The sequence below is a fragment of the Schistocerca piceifrons genome, chromosome 2 (assembly GCF_021461385.2).
Source record: "Schistocerca piceifrons isolate TAMUIC-IGC-003096 chromosome 2, iqSchPice1.1, whole genome shotgun sequence".
In the NCBI taxonomy this organism is placed as follows: domain Eukaryota; kingdom Metazoa; phylum Arthropoda; class Insecta; order Orthoptera; family Acrididae; genus Schistocerca; species Schistocerca piceifrons.
In genome coordinates, this window is record NC_060139.1 from 1,003,803,765 (window position 1) to 1,003,830,497 (window position 26,733).

A 26,733-nucleotide genomic window follows, 5' to 3' on the forward strand; every position below is an offset into this window, starting at 1 on the left:
TGTGACCACACCCCCTCCATCCGACAGTCCAAGCGTGCCGCCGGCGGTCCCGGCGTGTTTATCCCCCTGCGCGGACCTGGTTCCTCCTGAGTCCCCAACCGAACTGGCCCACTCAAACGACCCGAAAAATCAGCCACGTCACCCCAAAGGTAGGACAACAGTTACAATATATCGATAACCGCCGCTGCTGCCACTAGCGGACAGGCAACGCTTGCGAAACCAAGTGGCACCAGTGAACACGAGAAACAACAGGGGGCGGAAACCTACAAATAGCACCGACGCAAGCAGCAGCACGGCTCATTCAAAGAAAGGTTTAAGAGTGGGATTAAAATTCAGAGTGAAAGCGTATCAATGGTAAGTTTCGCTGATAACATTGCTATCCTCAATGAGTACAGAATATGGATTGAGAGTAAATGGAAGAAAGACGAAAGTAACAAGTAGTAGCATAAATGAGAACAGCGAGAAATTTAACATCATATCACGAAGAAGATAAGGATTTCTGCTACCGGGGCAGCAGAATAACCCATGACAGACGGAGCAAGAATAACTTCAAAGGCAGACTACAACTTTCAAGAATGTACATTCCCGACCAAGAGAATTCAGAATTCTACTAGTATGAAACACAGCCGCGCGGTATTAGCCGAGCGGTCTCAGGCGCTACAGTCATGGACTGTGCGGCTGGTCCCGACGGAGGTTCGAATCCTCCCTCGGGCATGGGTGTGTGTGTGTGTGTGTGTGACCTTAGGATAATTTAGGTTAAGTAGTGTGTAAGCTTAGGGACTGAAGACCTTAGCATTTAAGTCCCATAAGATTTCAGACACATTTGAACATTTGAAACATATGTTTGAGGAAGAAATTTCTGACAATGTACGCTTGATCACAGTATTGTAACGTAGTTATAGATTGTGGAAAAATCGGAACAGAAAGGAATCGAAGGATTTGGGAATTGGTGCTACAGAGGAAAGTTGGAAATTAGATGGACTGATAACATAAGAAATGAGCAGGTTCCCGTAGAATCGGCGAGGAAAAGAATATGTGGGAAACACTGACAAAAAGAAGGGATAGGATGACACATCATCTGTTAAGACATCAGGATAGAACTTCCATGGTGTGGTGGGAGCTGTTGAGGGTAAAAACTGTAGACGAAGAGGACAGAGTTTTGAATGCATCCTACAAATAATTGAGCATTCAGATGAAAATTAACGTTACTGATACCAATATCACCAAAAATAAACTCACCAGCAACATACATGCGTACAAAATTTTGGACATCTACACATACAAAAATCAGTTAGGCATTCAGTGTAGATATTGTGAAGCTCTTTATTAAAAATGCATAATAAGCAGTTGGTATCCCTTCAAAACCACACACATCCATTATGTGGTCCATTATCACAAATGCCCTTTGCCCGGAACATTTCTCGTCATTATTGGAAGTCTCCGTTGTCAATGGCTTGGCGCTTTTTACGTCAGTTACTCTGTGTAGAGATTGTGAGAAAGACTCGGACTGCGGAGAATAATCAACTACTGGTAAGGTAACATTTTTATTCTTTGCTGCAAGTCTGTGTTTATAGATTGGATCTTTCTCTCTGCTGTGCAGATTAAAACTATGTGGCTCGTTTATACATGAATCCGCAGTCTAGACCTGCAAAGGAAATGCTATTACAGACTGAGTAATCCAGGCAGTACACTGGAACTTTGGTGCATTCTGCTAATATAGATTTGTATGGAAGTGAATTTTGGACTCTGCGAAAACTGTAATAGAAGATAATCGAAGCATATGAGATGCAATGCTGTAGAACGATGTTGGAAATTAGATCATTTATCAATGAGGAGGGGTTCCACCGAATCGACAAAGAGGTGGACATTGGAAAACACTGACAAGAAAAATGGCAGGCTAATAAGATACGAATTAAAAAAATGGTTCAAATGGCTCTGAGCACTATGGGACTTAACTGCTGAGGCCATCAGTCCGCTAGAATTTAGAACTACTAAAATCTAACTAACCTAAGGACATCACACACATCCATGCCCGAGGCAAGATTCGAACCTGCGACCACAGCGGTCGCGCGGTTCCAGACTGTAGCGCCAGAACCGCTTGGCCACCCCGGCCGGCTGCAAGCTGTTACTGACTTGTTTGACTGATGGGGCTGCTAAGTGCTATACTATTTACTGCACGCCCCTGACTTAAACCCTCGTGAGTTCAACTCGATTTCTAAACTGAAGGAAACACTTCACGGCATTCGCTACAGAAATGCTATAAATTCGTTGGGCAACAGCCTGCGCTGCTCGAAGTCAGCACAGCTGGCATCAAAGAGTATCCTACGACTTCCACGTCGCTGGCAACGGGCTATACAAAATGGTGGTGACTACTTTGAAGGTCAGTAAAACTTTGAAACACCTATATATTTTGTACGAGCTGTAAATAAACAGTCGCCACTGTTGACGTTCCAACCCTCGTACATTGAGTATGTATTTTCCCTTAAGAACGAGGCATTTCACTTGAAAGTCGTTTGCCTCGATTCGGTGGATAAGAACGGTATGGCAGTGCCTGTGATGCTCAGAAATACGTTGCAGTCTTCCTTGCAGGAACTTTGTAATGCATTTCTGAACAACGCAATCACTGCAGTATCGCATCTTCATGTAACACGTTATGTAACTAAACTGCTCTTAACAGGCGGCTTCTAAGTCCTTGGTTAATACATTTAGCAGCACAACGCTTTCTTTCCCGCCCACAGCAGAGAACATTGTCGTAATAAATGTACAAGAGCCAGCACCGCAGATGGAATATTCTTAGAGAGTGGACTCGACGCAAAATGTGGCTGTCTATGAATATTCTTTGAGATTTGTCGGTTCCCGCGTCTTTACAACGACTGCATTTACATATATAGAAGCAAAGAACACATTGTGCTGCTAAATACATTAAGTAAGGACTTAGAAACCGTTTATTAACAACACGTAACTTGTATGTTACATGTACGTTCCTGGTTTGTGAACAAGAAACGGAAGAAACACTAATATGATGCGATATTTAGGAATAACTAAAAATTTTTAGACGTGGACTTAACATATGTTTTTTTTTTATTATGAATTTGGCCAGCTATGGATCGCATACAACTTAAGACTTATGGTGTTTCTTTTTCTTCCGTTCTTCCCAGTACTTCTTCATTTTCTCGCCAACTGCTCGTCTCTGCTCATCTGTCCACACTCTCTTGGGTCGAAGTTTTGGCGCATCTTCTTCAAAATTTGCGATTTCTAGAAGTATCCTAAAGTTATTCCTGTCACGTATTATTTCTTCTGTAACACCTATTTTGTTGGCGTCTTTCTTTACTGCTTCTATCCACCCTACAGTTCTTTTCAGCTTACTAACGTAATAAAAAATTTTCTTTCTAATATATGTTTATATATAAAAGAGAAATAGTTTTCTACGTTTTGAATTCAAAACCGTAGTGGCAAAACGAAAAACCGTTAGAGCAGATTTGAAACAAGATGTGAAACACTCGTATTTAAAATAAATGTTTCACTGCCATTAAACTGGAACGTCCTCGCCTGGGAAAGCTTGTCTGTCGTTGAAGGGGAGAATGCTGTGTACTGAAGAGGATGGGAGTGTGGATTGATGCGCAGTAAAGGCTATTTACAAATTGTACAGAAACCAGATGGCGGTTATAAGAGTCGAGGGACATGAAACGGAAGCAGTTGTTGGGAAGGGAGTAAGACTGGGTTGTAGCCTCTACCCGATGTTATTCAATCTGTATATTGAGCAAGCAGTAAAGGAAACAAAAGAAAAATTTGGAGTAGGTATTAAAATCCATGGAGAAGACATAAAAACTTTGAGGTTCGCCGATGACATTGTAATTCTGTCAGAGACAGCAAAGGACTTGGAAGAGCAGTTGAATGGAATGGATAGCGTCTTGAAAGGAGGATATAAGATGAACATCAACAAAAGCAAAACGAGGATAATGGAATGTGGTGGAATTACGTCGGGTGATGCTGAGGGAATTAGATTAGGAAATGAGACACTTAAAGCAGTAAAGGAGTTTTGCTATTTGGGGAGCAAAATAACTGATGATGGTCGAAGTAGAGAGGATATAAAATGTAGACTGGCAATGGCAAGGAAAGCGTTTCTGAAGAAGAGAAATTTGTTAACATCGAGTATAGATTTAAGTGTCAGGAAGTCGTTTCTGAAAGTGTTTGTATGGAGTGTAGCCATGTATGGAAGTGAAACATGGACGATAAATAGTTTGGACAAGAAGAGAATAGAAGCTTTCGAAATGTGGTGCTACAGAAGAATGCTGAAGATTAGATGGGTAGACCACATAACTAATGAGGAAGTATTGAATAGGATTGGGGAGAAGAGAAGTTTGTGGCACAACATGACCAGAAGAAGGGATCGGTTGGTAGGACTTGTTCTGAGGCATCAACGGATCACCAGTTTAGTATTGGAGGGCAGTGTGGAGGGTAAAAATCGTAGAGGGAGACCAAGAGATGAATACACTGAGCAGATTCAGAAGGATGTAGGTTGCAGTAGGTACTGGGAGATGAAGAAGCTTGCACAGGTTAGAGTAGCATGGAGAGCTGCATCAAACCAGTCTCAGGACTGAAGACCACAACAACAACAAACCGACAGAGAAGGAGTGGATTTTGCGAGACAAGAAGGAAGGGGCAGTAAACGGTGTCAATAAAGAGAGAAAGGATTTAGGAAGTAAGGGGAAGAAGGGGAAAAGAGTTATGGAAGTATGGAACGGGAAGAGGCTGCTGATGTAGCGGAATGGATGTTGAATTTATAGCGGGTAGGACGTGTAAATGTGTCGACGGACTTCATGGTCTAGGTGAGGGAGAGGGCTGGAATTCCTTTGGGAGAAGTCGTGGAGGTGTGGCGAAATGTCTCCGTAGAGGCGCGACAACGTACTAGAATTGGAAATCAGAGGGGATGCAGTTAGATTATTGAAGTTTGCAGATGGTATAAGTTGAACAAAGGTGTTCAGTGAGAGTAAGGAGAGGTCTAAAGTTAAAAGCTGATGAGGGTCTGCTCCAGTGTAGCAGAATGAAGTTTATGAGTATGACACAGATATCATCGAAACAACCGTAAGAGTGTAAGAGCAATTATAATATGCAAAGTGTGATGACATTAAATAAGTGCTTTACGACATCAGCATGCGTCGACCGACAGAAACAGAGGCCCATGGTCAACTTAAACAGGGGGAAAGTTCGGAGGGGAAAGTTCCGATCTATTCCGGCCAGTAAGGTCTGGTCTCACGGTTCAGAGGCTGGGGTCCCCTGAATGATGGGATCATCTAACGTCCCTGCGTCTCATGGAAGCCGTGACGAGAAATTCAAATTAATAACTCGACGAGCCTTAGTGAATAGCTGTGTTGTTGTGGGTGAAATCTTACGGGACTTAACTGCTAAGGTCATCAGTCCCTAAGTTTACACACTACTTAACCTAAATTATGCTAAGGACAAACACATACACCCATGCCCGAGGGAGGACTCGAACCTCCGCCGGGATCAGCCGCACAGTCCATGACTGCAGCGCCTTAGACCGAGTGAATAGTCGTCATGTTGCGAATTACTATGAAGATTAACTCAAGGCTCAGTAAACCCCTCCGCCCACACGAGACAAGAGACCACTGATAAGGGAGCCTTCTGTGATCTCCAATTGCCGGGACAAACTTGTTTCACGAATTTGAACGTGCCAAGTTAATTAGGTTGCTTACAGTTTTATTTTGTTGGTATTGTTAATAGAGGCATCTGAAAATAGCCACAGGCCGATATTGGCGAGTAATTTAGCGTAAAGGTCTTGTATAAAAAAGGTACATCTTCTGCAAAAAAATCTGACAGCCTACGGTGGATATTTAAAATGGTCATTCAGAAATCTCGCCAAGGGTCACCGAGGAACTGCCGTGCCACTATGGTTTACGAACTCTGGAACGGAACTGAAGTGGTATGGGCCGAATATGCATACTTCGACTCGATGAACCAGCCGGGTTATATCCTCAAAACATCAACAATTGATTTTCACTGGTCTATTTGTTATTGGATTTTTAATTACGGGTCGTGTATTTTGGTTCACCAGCTATACTTTACTACCACTTGAGGCAACATAATGTGCCGGAAATTCACGGAAAGTTAGACCCCTTTCACACTTATCTTGAAGCCGTCAAAACGCGACATGCCGCGTGGCAGTTCCACACTTACCAGGCTACTGTTGTACACGGCAAGGCACGACATGATGGGAGGGCGGAGGGGGGTTGAAGGTGAAGGGGGAAGAGATCTTCCATTTTCAAGTTGTACAAATACTTGACGGTATATAAGAGTAGGCCACATCGTTTTATGAACCTATTGTTTCATTATTTTCCTTGACAAAACAGAAAAGGCACGTGAGTTTATTAGTTAGGTAATGTTTCTCACCGATTTTCAAGAATGTATTCGGTTAAGAAATAAATTTTTTTCACGTGCGGTAGTATGGAATCCTGGGTTCATAATAAACCATATACGTTTTCATAATTCGTAAGAGTCACTGTGAAATAATGACATTTCTCAAGCATTTGCACTTCATGTACAAATTGGCGGCTGGTCCCGGTGGAGGTTCGAGTCATCCCTCGGGTATGGGTGTGTTTGTTTGTCCTTAGGATAATTTAGGTTCACAAATGGTTCAAATGGCTCTGAGCACTATGGGACTTAACATCTGAGATCATCAGTCCCCTAGAACTTAGAACTACTTAAACCTAACTAACCTAACGACATCACACACATCCATGCCCGAGGCAGGAATCGAACCTGCGACTGTAGTAGTCGCGCGGTTCCACACTGAAGCGCCTAGAACCGCTCGGCCACATCGGCCAGCTAATTTAGGTTAAGTAATCTGTAAGCTTAGGGACTGATGACCTAAGCAGCTAAGTCCCATAAAATTTCACACACATATGAACATTTTTTTTTCTACAAATCTGGTATTGAAAACGTGTGATGGAGTGTAGCTTACTTACCCTTTGCTAAGTTTTACACAATGCATTGCTGCGAGTGAAATAGAGGCAGAAGAAAACATAGATTTCTGAGTGGTGGTGACAGTGATATCTGTCATCTTTCAGAAGTAAATGCGAGTTATTGATGGTATCAATGCCGCGATCGTAATCCGAAGGAGTGCGTGACAGTTTAGCTTACTGTCAAACACTATAGGATAGGAAAACGGCCTACTAGCGATCAGTGCAGGCCTAGTATCAAACCGTCGTGTGATTTTAACCATCCACGTACAGAAAGCTTCAATGCATACGAATTTTCCCTCAGTTGCGACCGTTTGCTTTGGAAAGTCATCGGCTATGTTCCTGCAACAGCCCACACATAAAAGGCAAGTAGGTAATTCAGTTCAAGTCTTATAAGTAAGCAGTGTATACATATCGTATATGATACTAGAATAAGACAATAAATGAACATAAAATTAAACTTTGCTTTCGACGGACTATTGTAATAGCTTGCAAATTCTGTTGAATTGCTTCCTTGTTCGAGATGAACAATGGCAGACGACAAAATCAGGATTTCATTTAAAGATGTTACTATGCCTACAGTGATAAATACATAAAATGTCCAAGTTTTAAATTTTTACTTTCAGTGGATTCGTCGCATGAAAACCGACTGCCATTTACGAAAGTTCTCTTCCCTTCGATGAAGATACATGTCTTTCTGCGACAGTGTCACAATTAATATCAGGCCGGCCGAAGTGGCCGTGCGGTTAAAGGCGCTGCAGTCTGGAACCGCAAGACCGCTACGGTCGCAGGTTCGAATCCTGCCTCGGGCATGGATGTTTGTGATGTCCTTAGGTTAGTTAGGTTTAACTAATTGTAAGTTCTAGGGGACTAATGACCTCAGCAGTTGAGTCCCATAGTGCTCAGAGCCATTTGAACCATTTGAATTAATATCAACAGACTCTTCATTATGGACCGATACGGTGTCTTCAATTTTCCACACTGCCCCAAGCTACTAATGGTAAACATATTCGAACTGCGAACCCATCAAATTCGATGTATTCAGACTACAAAGAATATTCGTCCATAGTTGATGCCGGAAGTTGTGAGAGGGATTATCTCTCGAACATATTCAAAGCAAGTTCCGTGTGGAAATCTAGATGTGAAAGCCAGCAAATGGCTCTCCATACCACGGCCGTGTCGTGCCCGACTAGTGTGAAGTGGGCCCTAGTCGTGTCGCTGTGGACAGCCCGCTCGCTGACACACATCTTTGAGAGGCAGCAGGTGTGTTAGATGTGCCGTCAGTTGGTACCACTTGCGTACACACCAGAGCGCGTAACCAACGGTCGCGCTTTCCCCGCCTGGCGGCAGCGGCACGCTGCGTAAATCTGCAGCAGGATGTCTGCGCTGTGTTCCGGTCGCACTGTCGCTTTCACGGTCACATTATCTGCATTAGCCAGTCAGTTACCGGAAATAAATTTGGAAGAAAACTAAAATGTTGAGGGCATTTACTGATGTATGAAATGTCCTCTACATACTTGTGCGGAAGATCAATAATGTTTATGAAGAATACGGATAAAACTATTCGTATATGTGCAGTAGTATTCAATAATAGCGAGAGTTATAAAAAAATTTAAAATCAAGAAACAAAGAGTGAGTTGTAAGGTAAAGACACAGTTTGTCGTCACTGTTATTTGGACTGTATTTCAAATACACATTGACGAAAGTGAAAGAGAGATTCGAACATGACCAAAACTGAAAGATAAACCAATATGAAAGATACACTACCCTGTCAAATTTATGTGATAACCTGTCAAAACTCTAAATAACCATATTTTCCAGCGTGGACGTGCAAGAGAATTAATCAGGTACTGGAAGGTAATGACAGGGACGTGCAGCCATGTCGACAACAGTGACGTAGCCATTTGCGCTAGGTATGACGGTTGAGGATCTACGGCGCGAAGAGTCTGATCGTGGTGATCCACACATTCTCAACTGGGCTTAAATCCATGGAGTTTGGAGACAAGAGAAGTTTTGTAAACTCGTGGCTCTAAGCACTATGGGGTCATCACTCCCCTAGACTCAGAACTACTCAAACCTAACTAACCTAAGGACATCACACATCCATGCCCGAGGCAGGATTCGAACCTGCGACCGCAGCAGCAGCGCGGTTCCGGACTGAAGCGCCTAGAACCGCTCGGCCACAAGCGTCGGCTCGGTAAACCCATCCTGGTGATTTTCGAACCACACACGTACACCAAAAGCTGTGTGAAAGATGGAACCAGTTAAGGATCTCATTTCATTTAATCTTATGATCGCTATTTGAATTTTCTTTGGTCTTTTCTCGATGAGTGATTGTCGATTAATATGTGGGTGTTTGAAAATTATCGTAGCATGGAGACAGAGCAGGGAATGGGCCAGAACAAGAACGGGACGAGAGAGTTGGTTGGCAGTTTCGGATTCAACGGCAGTTTGAGATTCATTGAATTTCACTACCCCCGCCCCCTGCCCCTGCCCCTGCCCCTGCCCCGTACTTCCCTAAACAGAGGAATCGTTCTCTATTTAACTTCGTTTGATACAGAGAAGCGAACAGGCCATGAGAAACATGCAAAGGCGAAACCTGGAGCGACACAGTGGTTGGACATTTCTGCCTTTTAAACACAGGAACCGTTCTCTGGCAGTGTGGTGGAAGACACAACAGAAGAGACTGCTCGGACGCGGATGTAACTGATAGGACGGAGTGAGGGATTTTGGTTGGTCACTTCAAACTCGACGCATCTCCTCCACCCCTCCCTGCTCTTAAGAGCAGAAGAGAATCGCTTCGGTAATGCGGGTGTTTCGAAACTCTTGTGGTTGAACTGGGTAAGGTTTACATTGGTCAGTGTTAGTTCCCCATTCGGTCGCCATTGTTTCACAGTAGTAAAAATAATTAATAGAAAGGCTCCTTTTCCATGTATACCTGCGATGAAAGCGGGAGAGTAATAATTTTCCTTTACCGCAAACTATTGCTTCAGTTCCTCTACAGTGAGTGTGTTTTTGACATTTGAACTAAATCCTAAACTATTTAGTTTTGGGGACCACTCGTTGTTGTAAGTTTTCTGACAGCACCTGTAAATGCTTGTTGAACTATTTGACCGAGCGAGGTGGCGCAGTGGTTAGACACTGGACTCGCATTCGGGAGGACGACGGTTCAATCCCGCGTCCGGCCATCCTGATTTAGGTTTTCCGTGATTTCCCTAAATCACTCCAGGCAAATGCCGGGATGGTTCCTCTAAAAGGGCACGGCCGACTTCCTTCCCCATCCTTCCCTAATCCGATGAGACCGATGACCACGCTGTCTGGTCTCCTTCCCCAAAACCAACCAACCAACTATTTGACTTAACTTTAGGAAACAGAAAATTTCCATTGATAATTACAAAAGCATTCCACCATCTGTGCAAAAAAGATCCCGAGCATAGTCGAGACTTTTCCCACAGTACCACTTGTTTAATGAGAGAGAGTAGGAGACTCTGTGTAGTAAGTTCTTTCAGTATTAATCACGTCAGAAATTAACAGGAAAAGAAGCTAACGTGAGTTAGGAAAGGAAAAGCAAAGAGACAGTAGCAAGTTAACAAAACTGTTTCAGTTAGCGACTTCCTTCCGAGATGGTAGTGATAACGGTTAATTTTCAGTGAAGATATTAAAATACAGCAACTGAAAGGCACCAAACAATATTCAGTCGTGTAATAGTCTTTGTCTATCGTCGCACAGGCACTCTTCGCTATACAATATACCACCTCTTTCACAAAGAGGATAGTAAATTCAAGTTCACGTGTTGCCATTACGTGAAAGTTTCAGCTGTTTGTGGAAAGGTTTGGATTAAACTGGTCAGTACAACCTGAATATATGTCGAAAAAAGAAGAAAGCTGGAATTTTGCAAGGAGTTCTGATGAAGCTACTCATTAAGTAATTTATTAATTTTTTAGTTATATTTTACGTATCTGAGACGCTCTTGTCTTGAAAAATTTGCTTCCGAATGATAAGGCAGCCACGTATGTTCACATGGCTGAATACATGCTCTTTCATTTTAAATGATGTAGCCCTGGTATAAACACAGACGCAGAGTGTCTGCATAGTCATTTAAATCGCTTTCCAGGGAACCCTGATGAGCAAGATGAACCAGTCACATGACGTGGAAATACTGCAGAAGAGGATTCAAATAACAGAGGAGTTGTGTGGAGCTATCGACGCATTCATTGATCGGACATATCTTGCTTTTTGTATGAAATAAATGTTTGCATCATTGTTTGATTTTCAAAATGATTCCTATAACAAGAAAAAATTATTTATTTAGGCACCATGTTGGAATTACCAAACTGTTACACATTTTCACAGAGAAGAGTTTTACGCGACGTACGTTCTACTACTAAAAATTAGACGTGATAGAAGAAAACTGGTGTTATTTCTTGAAGCATCAGATGAAATATAATCTATTAATGAATTTAAAATTTGAATCATCGATTTGTGTGTTAGCCAATATAGCTTTCGATTATTATGCAAATGAAAGACGAGTTCAGTAACTCTTCAGTGTGTAGTATACCACCTCTGTCACACTGAGGATAGAGTAACAGACTGTTCCTTATATCACAAACAAGCATAGAGCAAGAATAATAGAGTTTGCGATTAACCTTTCTAGCGTTGTAGGTCTCATGCATCTAATGAATGACATATGACAAGTATTCCTTAAGGGAAAGCAGTACACGCAATTACGAACGAGGTAGAACACTCAGTCATCAATAGCCAGTGGCGGCTACATGTATGGTAAAAGTATGATAGTGGTTACTCGGGAAAATCTTGAATAGAAGACTTACCACATATCGGAACGGCTTCGTAATAAATCGTCTTCTTAACGTATTATATATGTCGGTAGTTCTGTAAAGTATTTCGACGACCTTTCAGTAATTTATGAGCGTCATGGGAAGAGGTAGAACAGTGAAACACTTCATAATAGGCATTGTCAAGAAAAGTAGTTGCATTCAGCAATGCTAAATCGTTGTAGAAAACACTAAATACATTACTCGGGTACGAAAAGACGTAGTCTTGTACTAAAACAAGACTGAATTTTTCTTCGTGTATTGTGCTTCCTTTGTATCCAAATCATCACGTTCGGTGACCTGAGTACATTCTTCTGGAATTACGTCATACTATTGAACTATTGAAAAATAATGTTCGTCCGGAATCGCGTTGCTGCTACGGTCGCAGGTTCGAACCCTGCCGCGGGCATGGATGTGTGTGCTATCCTCAAGTTAGTTAGGTTTAAGTAGTTCTAAGTCTAGGGGACTGATGACCTCAGATGTTAAGTCCCATAGTGCTTAGAGCCATTTGAATAATGTTCAATTATTGCAAATTAGAGATTTCCGTGAACATAAAGCAGCAGATGACGGGACTAAGTTAAAATTTTTTCTGTGCCGCAGCTGTTAAAACTGCTGCAGGAGAACCAGTTTAAGGAGATTAATTTACTTTCTCCATTACAGCAGTATTTTTTGAGCCATTAACGCAGTTGCAGTGCTTTGTATACAGAATGCTCTCTGTGCTATGTGTACAATACTTTAGCACACACGGAAACTTCTCACAACTGAATAACATTAAATAGTCAAACTTTCATAACAAAAAGCAGGCTCATCTGCCACTATTACAAACAGTTTTAGGCTATTTTTGAAAACGTTATGAGTTAACTGATTAGTACAATGAAATAGGAAGATATCTAAATGTATGTCGAAAGAAGAAGAAAGCTAGAATTTTGCAAGTGGCTCTTATGAAACTACTCATAAAGTGTCTTCATTTATTGTAGTCACTGAACGACATCGAGTTGTATATTACGCATTCAGGGCGTTCTTGCTGTGAAAAAGAGCTTCAGAATAATGCACTTGACCAAGTACATACTCATTCACTGCAAGTCACTTGATTCATAAATGTTGATGTTGATCGTCGGCATGGTCACTTAAAGAGCTTTACAGGGAACCTTGGTGAACAAGATAGACCAGTTCACCAGGCAATGGAAATGAGGAAGGATTGGATTCAAGAGTCATTTTTAGAACGTAGTTTCAGACTCCAACGCGTCCATTGATTGGACGCTCCGTTTTTTATTTTTTTGTTTTTTTTGTGATAAATAAATGTCGGCACTTACGTTTCATTTTTATTATATTTTCTCTAAACTGAAAAATTTACTAACTTAGACATTATTTTGAAATTACAAATCTGTTATGCTTTCTCTCAGAGAAGAACTGTAGGTAGTGTACGAAGAAGGAGGAGGAGACTGGTGTTTAACATACCGTCGACAAGGACGTGATTAGAGACGGAGCACGGATTAGGGAATATGCAGAAGAAATCCGCCATTCCCTTTGCCATAGGAACCATCCCGGCATCTGCCTTATAAAAAGATGCAGGGAAAGCAAGGAAAATTTAAACCAGGATGACCGAATGCGGGTTTGAACCGTTGTCCTCCCGAACGCGTGTCTACTGTGTTAGCCACTATGTATGCAACATATGTTCTATTATTAGAGTTATTTTAAAGTATCAGATAAAATACAACATATAAACTAGTTTCGAATTTGAATCATCTGTAGCCGGCCGGAGTGGCCGTGCGGCTCTAGGCGCTACAGTCTGGAGCCGAGCGACCACTACGGTCGCAGGTTCGAATCCTGCCTCGGGCATGGATGTGTGTGATGTCCTTAGGTTAGTTAGGTTTAATTAGCGCCACGTTCTAGGCGACTGATAACCTCAGTTAAGTCACATAGTGCTCAGAGTCATTTTTTAATCATCTGTACGTGTGTTAACCAGTGCAGTTTTTTATTATTACGCAGACGAAAGACGAGTTCTACAGGTGAGTGTTTCTTTAATGCCATAATCTTTTCTACTACAGTACACTGAATATATGATATATATAACCAAGCAACTACTTTGCTATATCCATTGCATGTAGAGAAAGCTGCAATACAGCAACGGAGCTGCACGCAGATACCCTAGTCCAACATGTAACGATAAACTGACGCTCTAAAGTGATTTTCTTCATCACAAATTCTGCAGCTTTAGTAATTTATCATTGGCATCATGGAATAATTCGTATGTTATAATTTGTTGTACTAATAGAACCATAATGTTTAATAAATTATGCACTTTGCACAACATTTATGATGAGCCAATCCTGATATCCCACTATTTATTTACGTACGTGACGCCACTCAATTAACAATCGTGAGTGTTGCGCATAACACTTCGACTACCGGTCATTTCACTCAGACTTTTCATCTCAGCGTACAGTACCAGGCGTTTAAAAAAACTGACGCATATTGCTACAGGACGTAATATTGGTCGACGCTAGAAGAAAAGTACCTATAATTGTCCGAAGACCAGTTCCATTTGAGATACGGGGTGAAGATCGTGTATTTTGCTTACAAAAGTGACAGGATTCAAAAGAGGTTGCACAGAAAATTATCACAGTCGCACGCGTGGACATGCGCAAATCCTCAAGCAGACGTGGTGGTAAAGCATCAGGATCGCCTTCGTATCAGTGTATGAAAGGAATTGTCGGTAACATAGAACCATACGCATTACCAAACATATTAATAGGTGCTGCGTGTCGCCGATTTGTGTGCGATGAATTACTAGCGCTATTGGAGAACGTTACCCTGTGCTTTGTAACGGCGGGAAACAACTCTATCTTTAGGTATCGTGCGACATTAACTCAGCGCAACTTTTCAGGGGAGATGGATTTCATACATAGGTCAGGAACAACAAATCTGTTGGATTTTTGGTCACTGAGAAATTTAAAGGCATTGGTGAATGTTCAACCCATAGACAATGCGCGGACGTTACAGTAGCGTATGACCAATGGCTGTGATGCAGTCCGAAATGAGCGAAGTATATCTGAATGAGTGCCTGATTCATTGCGAAGAAGGTATGAAGGATCTTTGAGGATATGTCCTACCCCACGCAGCACTGCCTACATTACTTCTGCGCAACACACACATGGGAATGAGAGGTCAGATTGGTGCATGCGTCAACAGGCGTTTGTTTCCGGACATACCATTACAATACTTTGCTTATACTTCAGACCAATGCTGCCTCTTGTAGGTATATATAACACAATTTTTGTAGGGAGCACATTGTGCTCATGTGGGAGCGATCTAGAAGGTTGTAAAATAATCCACTGGTACCTAAGATCGCAGAAGTTCTTTTGAGATAAAAGGGTATAGATGTTTCCCACTGCCTGGCTTGGCATACTGTTTTGTAGGGAGCACATTGTGTTCATGTGGGAGCGATCTAGATGGTTGTAAAACAATAAACTGGTAGCCAAGATAACAGGAATTCTTTTGAGATAAAAGGGTATAAATGTTTCCCACTGCCTGGCTTGGCATACTATTTTGTAGGGAGCACATTGTGTTCATGTGGGAGCGATCTAGATGGTTGTAAAACAATACAATGGTAGCCAAGATCGCAAGAATTCCTGCGATCTTAGCTACCATTTATTGTTTTACATACATAACATCTCTTTTAAACGCCTTGTATAATTAAAAGAACAAAGCATGAGCCTTGCGCAGATGAGCATCCAATAAATCTGAAAATGTTATTCTTGTGTTCAAATCTGAATCCGATGACTGTCTCCACACCGTTGATGAACAAAGAATAACGAAAACTATTGGTTGGTTGCTGTTTTTGAGATAATGTTCCCATACGTCAACCGAAAGACGTTTTCCAGCTAATGGTAAACGTAAAAGAAGTAATATTAAAAGTAATTCTTATCTTAACAGAAAGATATGGAATGAAAATTTTTTCTTATATTTTTCAAGCCAGGGTCACAGTAGCCACACAGGTTTCGTCCTATAAGCCCGTCATCATCAGATGATGTGCACAAGTTATATAATAATTCATCTGAACAGGCAAGGAGAGGTATTCATAATGAATTACATAATGCAGACCGTGGCTCTGTAAGATGTGGAATGCATTACAACACCAAATCATTTGTAAATATCATTTATTTCATAGAAAAATATTAAAATTTACAAGCCTTTCTGGTCAGTGTAAGAAGACTAGATGATGAGTCGCTACCAGCAGATAGGGTGACCCGCTGATATTGTACTAGTGGTGACCGCCAAAGCTGCCACCGCCAAACCCTCCGTGTCCACCGAAGCCGCCACCTCCGTATCCTCCGTGACCACCGAAAGACGACCCTCCGAATCCTCCGCCGAAGCCGCCGTGGCCTCCGCCAAGACCTCCTCCGAAACCTCCGCCGAAGCCGCCTCCGTACCCGCTGTCCTTAACGACGACTGGCACAGGCTGCTTCACCACCACAGGGTGGGGCACGGGCACAGGGACAGGCTTGGGTACACTCACCGGGTAGGGCACCGGCTTCTCAACAGGGACAGGGTAGGGCTTCGGCACAGGGACGGGGTACGGCCTGTCCACGGGGACCTTCACGGGGACTTTCACAGGGTAGGGGACCTTCTTCTCCACTGTGACGGGGTACGGCTGTGGAACGGGTACGGGCACTTCCTTGGTGATGGTGATGGCCTTGATCTTGCCTTCGCTGACGCCAACTCCGCCTCCGAAGCCTCCGCCGAGTCCTCCCCCGTAGCCGCCTCCGAAGCCTCCACCCAGGTCTCCTCCGTGTCCGCCTCCGAAGCCGCCGCCGCCGAAGCCGCCTCCAAAGTCGTGGCCGCCTCCGAAGCCGCCGCCGTATCCGCCGCCGAAGCCGCCATCTCCGAGGCCGAACAGCCCTCGCTTTTCGTTCTTCGCGGCCTTGCCTCCATTCTTAGTGCCATCTTCCTTTGCAAGGGACGCGGTACTCACCGCCAGAAAAACTAAAGTCGACTGCAACAAAAGAAGAAAAGATGTAATTGATGTAGAAATACTCGTAGATTAAGATTTGGAAGAAATAATATTCCTTCGTATTGACTCGTTTTCACCGTCAAAACATTTTTTAATGTGATTAGAAATTAATTCCATTACGAGCGGCGTCTTTAAGGCGCTATGAAGTGAAATGAATTAAATACACTGAAATTAATAAGTCGGTGTGTATGAAATGAATGAAATAACATTATGAAATGATGCCAGTGCTGACCGCTAAGATTGCAGAACCTCGAAATTAACGAATATGTGTACGGCAATAGAAAATACCGCATGGAACTAACAGTGGTAGCAGTGTCCGTAAATCGTATGGGGAAAATTCAATGGCAGTACAAATCTGAGACAGGCTCTGGAACTGTGTAAGAGTGAAAAATGGGCTACAAACCAGTTCTGGGCTAAATTACCAGTTGGTACTACATGTACGAGTCATGCTTCAATAAAAGGAGCTTTAGAGCGGAAGTCTTTGCAATAAAGAGTCGCAGCTATTACAAATTAGGTAAATGATTTTTTTTCTCTTTTTTTTACAATGAAGGCTTCCGGCAACCATTTTGTAACGGATAAAATGAAATCATCTTTGAAAGACTTAGGTTGAATTTAACGCATTCAGCAGTCATGGTGGCATATGTTCAGCTACGACAACAGTACCATAACTTATTTGGTTACCAAAGTAAAGAAAATTTATCTTTCTAAAAGGCGCTACTTCGCTACTTGATAATTTATTATACTGAACGCATAGATGAATAGATATATGAAATATTTCACTCATTGCAGACAACGTAGAGGCTGCTGATGCTCTGTAATCCCGTAAAATAAAACTAAAAATGGTTTCATTTATGAATGGTGCTAAAATGAAATGCGACGTATCACATTTTCATATTTTTGTGGGACGAGGGGGGGGGGGGGGGGGGGGGGGACCTTCCTCGCCGAAGCTATTGTCATTTTTGGTTATTATGTCACGTGTACCTGTAATTCCTTACGACATCTGATTCCGTTAAAGATGGTTCATTCCTGATCGTGTCGGCATCATCTATAAAAATACTATTTCATTGGCTGAAAAATTTGAGCGGTGTGTACCGTAAATACGTTATGGCGAGTCACACTAAGGCTTCCGGTTCATATCCGTAAGTGGTTCGGTCAATAAAAAATTGCGCAACTAATTTGGCCAACTGTCCTTTCTATTTCCGAAACCAAAATTCCTTGTTATTGACTAATGTTTTCTCTCAGATACTAATAAAAATTCTTTTGAACTTTCCTTACGTTGTTTAATTGGATTTTGTAGAACAATATCTGTAAGCAGTTACGTCAACAAAATGTGTATATTGTGCGTACAGAGAGATTTAAAGTGGAACGACCACGTAAATACAATCATAGATCGGCCAGATAGCAGACTAAGATTCGTTAGAACAATCCTCGGGAAGTGTAGGGTACCCAAAAGGACGCAGCTTGCGAAACCCTAGTTTAATGAATACTTGAATATTGCTCGTTAGCTTAGGATCCGCACAATATAGGGTTTATAGAGCAAATAGAAATAAGGGCAGCGAGTGTAACGGAGATGCTCAGCCATTTCCATTGTCCGGCGCTTTAACGATCCGCACCGCCGAGTGGCTTACAGTTAAAGTGCCGTCTGCGTAAGTTCCAAGAAGAAATAAACAATATATTGCTATTTCTCAGGTATATCTCGCGAAAAGACCATTAAAATAAAGTTAGTGAGATTCGAGCTCATACAGGTCTTAGTAACAACCTTCTTTCTTTATGCCGTTCGCGAGTGGAATTGAAATGGGTGGAAGTTAAGAGACGTACACAAAGTGCCCTCTGCAACACGTTAAACAGTGTAGATGTAGACGTTAGAAGCGACTTGGCGGAAAACATCTCGAAATATGTATTAAGCGAGTCGGCGTTGTGATTAAGATACTTAAAATGTGTTGGAGAGGAAAAAAGATTCATATTTATATCCGGTTAGTCTAGTTTGCATATTTTGGGATATCCCAAATCACCTCAAACAAATTCCGGATCATTTCCTTCAGCCTATTCCTTGCCCTGTATTTGAATAATTCTGCAAGCGTTTCTTCGCAAATATCTCAGCGTCCTTTACATTCGGAACAAGTGACAAGGTCGCTTCCTTGTTTACTGTTATCCGCTGAAGAAAATAAATTCACATGTGCTACAAAAAATATCTACTTCATCTTGAAACCTCCAGTATCGGCAAACACAACATACTGCTTTGTTAAGTCATTCTTGGCACAAGTATAGCAAAACATTAGGGAAATTCAAATTGCGTTTGATGCAAGAAGGAACCGCGTTGTTAAAAACGAAGTCTACGGTCACCAGTGACTCTACTGTGGTCCCTATTTCGATTATTCATGAGTCGGGATCCTTCCTGCACATCGGTCAGGAGGCCTGAAGATGGCGTATGGAAACGCCGAAACCGGTCGCAAAAATGATATAAAACTGGTGATGTAGAAGGCTGAAAGTGTTTTTGATTTGACATTTTATAGCTCCTTGTGCTGTAAGAAATTTTTACCACCGGTGTTCTTCAGCCAGTAAGCGGAAGGAATTATGATATTTTGGTGCGCTCAGCTGTGCGGTCATCAGCGCAAATCTTGACACCGTCGAATGTAGCCACCGTCACGAATGATGTTGATATGATGAGGACAACACAAACACCCAGTCCTCTGGCAGAGAAAATTCCCATCCCGGCCGGGAACCGAACCCGGGACCCTGTCATGCAGAGGCAGCAACGCTAGCCACTAGACCACGAGCGGAAGGGAGACAGCGGCGTAAAATTCTTCGTCACTAGTCTTTACGCCATCGCCCGAGACTGAATCCGAAACAAACCCGACGTCTCGTGTGCACATGTGACTCTGTTAATGGCGAAGCCTGGCGGTCTCCTTCGCGGCATTCGAGAGGAATAGGCTACGTGGCAGCACAGTGTTCACATACTTTCTATTGTCATCATGATAAACCACAAACATTAAAACACACTATACTAAAATCTATCACAATCAATCACGCTCAACAAATACATTTAAGATACAACTCTCACACACCTCGAGCAAAGTGGAAGTTGTGCGCGGACGAAGAAAACCCCATTCTATACGCGACACAACCAACCACCCGTGGTCCCCAATCGAAATTGCCAAACGATTCTTTCTTTCTCTGTTGGGAACAAAAACTTAAAAAAGTGCGACCTTTTTACATGAGCGATCCCTATTGCAACGGATTTATATGAATTTTGGATTTTCGCTTAAAGACTAATTACATTTTTTTCAGCATTTCTATCGAGCTCTAGTCACTCCAGCTGGACGTTGCATCCATATGGAGAAATTACGATCTCATGATTCGTGTAGGTTTTAACTCTAGTATTTTAAGTTCTGCTACACTTTTGATAGATGTCCAGAGTGATAATTCCTATGAATAGCGGCTACTGCACGACATGCACCATGTCGATTGCAAGTTCTTAGACTCTGACTTGCCGGTGACTTACCACGATCCTCATCGCTGCTCGTGTGTGGGCCGGATGCAACGAATGACTGATGCCTCTTCCGACGACGGCGTCCCTTTTATAGGAGCTGCGGCGGAGAGCGGTCGGTCCCTCCGCGCGCTTTCTCCCGGCACCTGTTGTTACATGCCGCCGCCTGCCTCCAGGCGCCAGAGGACCAGTATTGTTCACCTGGCTGCGTCTGCTCGTTTCTCTCGCTGACGAGCAAAACGTCGTGGACACGCTTATGATAATGAAACCTCGGAGATTCTCAACGGTGGATGGCCGCCATCTCACCTTCTCCTAATTACAAGTTTTTACACTGTGCATGTATGTACGTAGAATGTCTCATATATCGGCTACCTGCTAGACAGTGTGTTACGTATAAAGAGAGAGTGGCTAAATGTCAGTCAGTAGTACATGAACGATACGTGACTTAAGCGATAATGGTAAAACCTTCGTTGTCATAAATAACTGCTGGTATGACACCTTTATAACGGGCAACAGAAATTAAAGATATAGTTGCTAGTTACATCCTAGGAAGTATCATGATGGCAAATCTACATGTGAAATAGACTATGAAGCGCCGAAGAAACTGGTACAGGCATGCATATTCAAATACACATATATGTAATCCTGCCGCTGCGGCCGAGGGGGTTCTAGGTGCTTCAGTCCGGAAACGCTCTGCTGCTATGGTTTCAGGTTCGAATCCCGCCTCAGGCATGGATGTGTGTGATGTCCTTAGGTTAGTAAGGCTTATGTACTTCTAAGTCTAGGGGACTGATGACCTCAGATGTTAAGTCCCATACTGCTTAGAGCCATCTGAACCATTTGAACTAGATATATGTAATCTGAACCATTTGAACCAGATATACGTAAACAGGCGGAATACGGCCCTGCGGTCGGCAACGTCTATGTAAAACAGCAAGTGTCTGGCGCAGTTGTTAGATCGGTTACTGTTACTACAATGGCAGGTTAGCAAGATTTAAGTGAGTTTGTAAGTGGTTTTATATCGGCGCACGAGCCATGGGATATAACATCTTCGAGGTAGGGATGAAGTGCGGATTTACCCGTACGACCATTTCACGAGTGCACCGTGAATATCAGGAATCCTGTAAAACATCAAATCTCTTACATCGCTGCGGCCGGAAAAATCGTGCAAGAACGGGTCCAACGACGACTGGTTCAACGTGACAGAAGTGCAACCTTTCTGCAAGTTGGTACACGTTTCTAAAATGGCTCTGAGCACTATGGGACTTAACTGCTACTGTCATCAGTCCCCTAGAACTTAGAACTACTTAAACCTAACTAACCTAAGGACAGCACACAACACCCAGCTATCACGAGGCAGAGAAAATCCCTGACCCCGCCGGGAATCGAACCCGGGAACCCGGGCGTGGGAAGCGAGAACGCTACCGCACGACCACGAGATGCGGGCGGTACACGTTTCTGTCGTGGGCCATCAGCCAGTGTCACTGTGCGAACCATTGAACGAAACATCATCGATACGGGATTTCGGAGCCAAAGGCTCACTCATGCACCATATAAGAAACTATCAGCCTCGATTGCGGTAATGAAACCAACCTTTACCTAGGTTTCAGCCCAAGTAATTGAGCCTTCTTCAGAACAGCCTGAATACACGCGTCATTTAGGTCTACCTAGCTTCACTTGAGCTCCCGAGGCCTACCTCACGGCGTCCATGGAGACAAGGTGCTCGCCGGAGCTTAAGTCTTGGTGCTGACTTAGTACTTATGTACCGCATTTTTAAAATGTGACTACGCCTATTCAGACTTTTAGTTTTATTTCTAGACCATGCCCTCGTAGACATATTATAGAATCAGGTATACCTTCTGAAGAAGGCTCTAAGAATGGTTTTATTATCGCAATCGAGGCTGATAGTTTCTTATATATTATATTATCACGATTGCTGACTGGGCTGCAATGTTCAAAGTACTATCACTCATGTACCCTTGATGACTGCACGACACAAAGCTTTACGCCTCGGATCGGCCCGTCAACACCGACATTGGACTGTTGATGACTGGAAACATGTTACCTGGTCGAAACGAGTCTGCTTTAAAATTGTAACGAGAAGATGGATGTGTGGATGTTGAGACCAGATGCATCCATTCATGTCCATTGTGCATTCCGACGGACTTGCGTAGTTCCAGGAGGGCACCCCACATCTCCAGAATAGCTACAGAGTCGCCCCAGGAACACTCTTCTGAGTTTAAACACTTCCGCTGGCCACGAAACTCCCCAGACATGAACATTATTGAGCACATCTGGGATGCCTATCAACGTGCTGTTCATAAGAGATCTCCACCCCCTCGTACTCTTATAAATTTATGGACAGCCCTATAGCCCTCATGGTGTCAGTTCCCTCAGACGTTAGTCGAATCCATGCCATGTCGTGTTGCGGCACTTCTGCGTGCTCGCGGGGGCTTTGCACGATATTAGGAGGTGTACCAGTTTCTTTGGCTCTTCAGTGTATTTAATCTGTAACCAGTATGATGATAAACGTTTAAGCTTTAAGCAATCGCAGGATCATGGGAGGTGGAATGTGTCTACAGATACCATAACATGTTGCGGCGTTAAATGTTGTGGTGGCAATAATTTAAACAGAAAACTGGAATTGGCTGAAGCCTTCTTTTATGAATGCGCTTCACATAAGATACCATTAATTCATTGACTGTTGATGGAAGAAGACTTTTTAGTAATGTGCCCTACGTCATGCCAAACCTGCGACGGTATGGATATCTTGTAGGGTGGGCACATCTTTTTGTTTTTTGTAAGTTGCCGATGTGCACGTTAGGGAGAGATCGAGTTATGTTAGTTTTAAACAATCTTTGGTCCTGTTGCACAGTCTTTGCCTTGTGCTGTCTAATTTTCCCTTAGTTGAAGTGTGGCAGGTGATGGACATGCTCAGTAGTGCGGTGTTGGCTTGCGATTGTATCTGTTAGATGAAGATACACTCCTGGAAATGGAAAAAAGAACACATTGACACCGGTGTGTCAGACCCACCATACTTGCTCCGGACACTGCGAGAGGGCTGCACAAGCAATGATCACACGCACGGCACAGCGGACACACCAGGAACCGCGGTGTTGGCCGTCGAATGGCGCTAGCTGCGCAGCATTTGTGCACCGCCGCCGTCAGTGTCAGCCAGTTTGCCGTGGCATACGGAGCTCCATCGCAGTCTTTAACACTGGTAGCATGCCGCAACAGCGTGGACGTGAACTGTATGTGCAGTTGACGGACTTTGAGCGAGGGCGTATAGTGGGCATGCGGGAGGCCGGGTGGACGTACCGCCGAATTGCTCAACACGTGGGGCGTGAGGTCTCCACAGTACATCGATGTTGTCACCAGTGGTCGGCGGAAGGTGCACGTGCCCGTCGACCTGGGACCGGACCGCAGCGACGCACGGATGCACGCCAAGACCGTAGGATCCTACGCAGTGCCGTAGGGGACCGCACCGCCACTTCCCAGCAAATTAGGGACACTGTTGCTCCTGGGGTATCGGCGAGGACCATTCGCAACCGTCTCCATGAAGCTGGGCTACAGTCCCGCACACCGTTAGGCCGCCTTCCGCTCACGCCCCAACATCGTGCAGCCCGCCTCCAGTGGTGTCGCGACAGGCGTGAATGGAGGGACGAATGGAGACGTGTCGTCTTCAGCGATGAGAGTCGCTTCTGCCTTGGTGCCAATGATGGTCGTATGCGTGTTTGGCGCCGTGCAGGTGAGCGCCACAATCAGGACTGCATACGACCGAGGCACACAGGACCAACACCCGGCATCATGGTGTGGGGAGCGATCTCCTACACTGGCCGTACACCACTGGTGATCGTCGAGGGGACACTGAATAGTGCATGGTACATCCAAACCGTCATCGAACCCATCGTTCTACCATTCCTAGACCGGCAAGGGAACTTGCTGTTCCCACAGGACAATGCACGTCCGCATGTATCCCGTGCCACCCAACGTGCTCTAGAAGGTGTAAGTCAACTACCCTGGCCAGCAAGATCTCCGGATCTGTCCCACATTGAGCATGTTTGGGACTGGATGAAGCGTCGTCTCACGCGGTCTGCACGTCCAGCACGAACGCTGGTCCAACTGAGGCGCCAGGTGGAAATGGCATGGCAAGTCGTTCCACAGGACTACATCCAGCATCTCTACGATCGTCTCCATGGGAGAATAGCAGCCTGCATTGCTGCGAAAGGTGGATATACACTGTACTAGTGCCGACATTGTGCATGTTCTGTTGCCTGTGTCTATGTGCCTGTGGTTCTGTCAGTGTGATCATGTGATGTATCTGACCCCCGGAATGTGTCAATAAAGTTTCCCCTTCCTGGGACAATGAATTCACGGTGTTCTTATTTCAATTTCCAGGAGTGTAGATTTATTGGAAAGGATAGTAAGGATGAATATGATGTATATATCAGAAGATGAGGAGAATGTAAATTTTGAATAACGCTATAATTTTTGAAGAACAGAGGCTTGAGGTAAGACTGCCGCACTGCAGTCAGCTACTTAATTTGCTTAGAGCAGAGAGAAAGACTACGCCACTTCCATGAGTCGTACATTAGGATATCAACTAATTCGGCTGTTTAGTTTTTATGGAAACTGTCTGTTGACATTGTACCATTTTGAATCGTTTTTCACTTTGTTAAGCAAAGTATTGTTCAGACGAATGATATGGGTGAAGATCAGGGGAAATTTTACTTTGAGTACATACTTCACTCTATAATCGTTGTCTTGGAATATCATGTCAGCGGAGATGTTACTCCCTGAGCCCACTGTTTAAAGAAGGTTTACCATTACGCATTACTACATTGCACAATATGGTGTGCAGCGGTTTGAATATTGCTGGAAATTTTACTTAAAAATAGAAATGTACCTTGGCCGCTGCATGCTTGCTTATTGCTGTTGTGCTTTCGAGAGACCTACAGCAATGTTGTGAAGACGCACAGTCAATGTAAACTTTGATTAGGGCCAGATAATTGTTTTACTTCAGTTGTACATTAAATATAAAGACAAGTTGTATTCAGTTCAGATACAGTTCAATTCAAACTAGGTTTTGTATAGTCGAAGGTTAACTTACCAGTTTAAGATGTACATAACTGTTTGTGGGTACATAGTTTTGGTAATACATAGACTTTTTATGGAGTGAGACGCAAATCTGGGCCAAGTTTCATACAGAAACACATAGTAGGGAACCTACAAATGTCGACCTTTCCTGCCATGATAATTCGTTGGCGCTGTTGGTAATATGTAGACGCATTTAAAAAAAAAAAACTACTGCGTTAATTTTGCTAACGTTGTACTTCTTTCTTATGTAATTCATTTAAAATTTTGTTCAATATGTGAAACTTTATGTTGTGAGATGATTATCGATTACTTTATTACATGAACAGTTGTCATAATATTAAAGGTTTAGAATTTGTGTGCACAGTAGTATAGCTTTTGCTTTTGTTTGTTCGGTCTTCTAGGAATTTTGCTTTTCCAAGAAATAGTATTTCATAATATTGGGCACAACAGGAAACGAATGAAATTCGTTTGGTGCGCAAGACAGCAGAAGGTGTCCCAAATCAACGAATCAGTGTAGGGTGAGGGAAACCACGTTGAGCAATTAGCAGGTACAAATAGTTCACACGAGACTGTGGAAAGTGGCTCCACAATTATTGACTAATTTAGCAAACATGGATGAAACAAATCAATCGATGGGTAATGAACGCGTAAATTCTGAAGCTGAGTCAGTCGCCGATGAGTCGCCAGTCACAAGCTAATGATTACAAAACCCGCCACGGTGATGCGAAACTTTACAGCAACTAGTAACAGACATTTCAGAATCAGGTTTCGCGTCAGTGTCTTTTGAACGAACACAAGGCACATCACCTTCAGTGAAAAATTATATAGAACCACATTGCACGAATCCGATAATTTTTCTGGAATCAATTCGTCAGATGCTTAAAGAAACACAAGAGGAAAATAGAAAATCACAAGGAGAGAACAGGAAATCACGGGCAAAAAGTAGTAAATTACTTAGGGAAGGAATAAAAAAGTCACAGGAAAATAATACAAAATCACAGAAAGAGAATGGAAATACATTGAAAGAAATGGAACTGAAAAGGCAAAATTTGTCATTTGAGATTATGGAAGAAATTAAAAATGACCTTCATCCAGTAATTAGTAGTTTTACAACTAGAATATGTAACGTTGAAACAGAACACGAAAACATGAAAAGAAATCAGCTTAATGACAAAGACGAATTGTTAGCTAAGATCAACACTGTAGTTCCGAGTGCTATAGTTACACAGATAAAAGAACAGCACGAACAGCTGAACACAACGGCAAAAGATTTTACCCAACAAGAGAAAACTTTGAAATAAAATTCTGAGGGACAAAAACCGC

At 43.1% G+C, this 26,733-nt stretch overlaps 1 protein-coding gene across 1 annotated transcript in view; it reads right to left on the bottom strand.

The window, feature by feature from the left end:
* LOC124776051 (shematrin-like protein 2) overlaps positions 1 to 20,423 on the bottom strand; it is a 39,758-nt gene extending 19,335 nt beyond the window's left edge. The window contains exons 1-2 of the mRNA XM_047250894.1: positions 20,329 to 20,423; positions 16,078 to 16,808 (exon numbers count right to left, since the gene is read on the bottom strand). Of these exons, the coding sequence (XP_047106850.1) occupies positions 16,078 to 16,808; positions 20,329 to 20,340 (743 nt within the window). The 5' untranslated portion in view covers positions 20,341 to 20,423. The remainder of the gene's footprint in view (positions 1 to 16,077; positions 16,809 to 20,328) is intronic.
* Between the last annotated feature and the right edge of the window lie 6,310 nt (positions 20,424 to 26,733).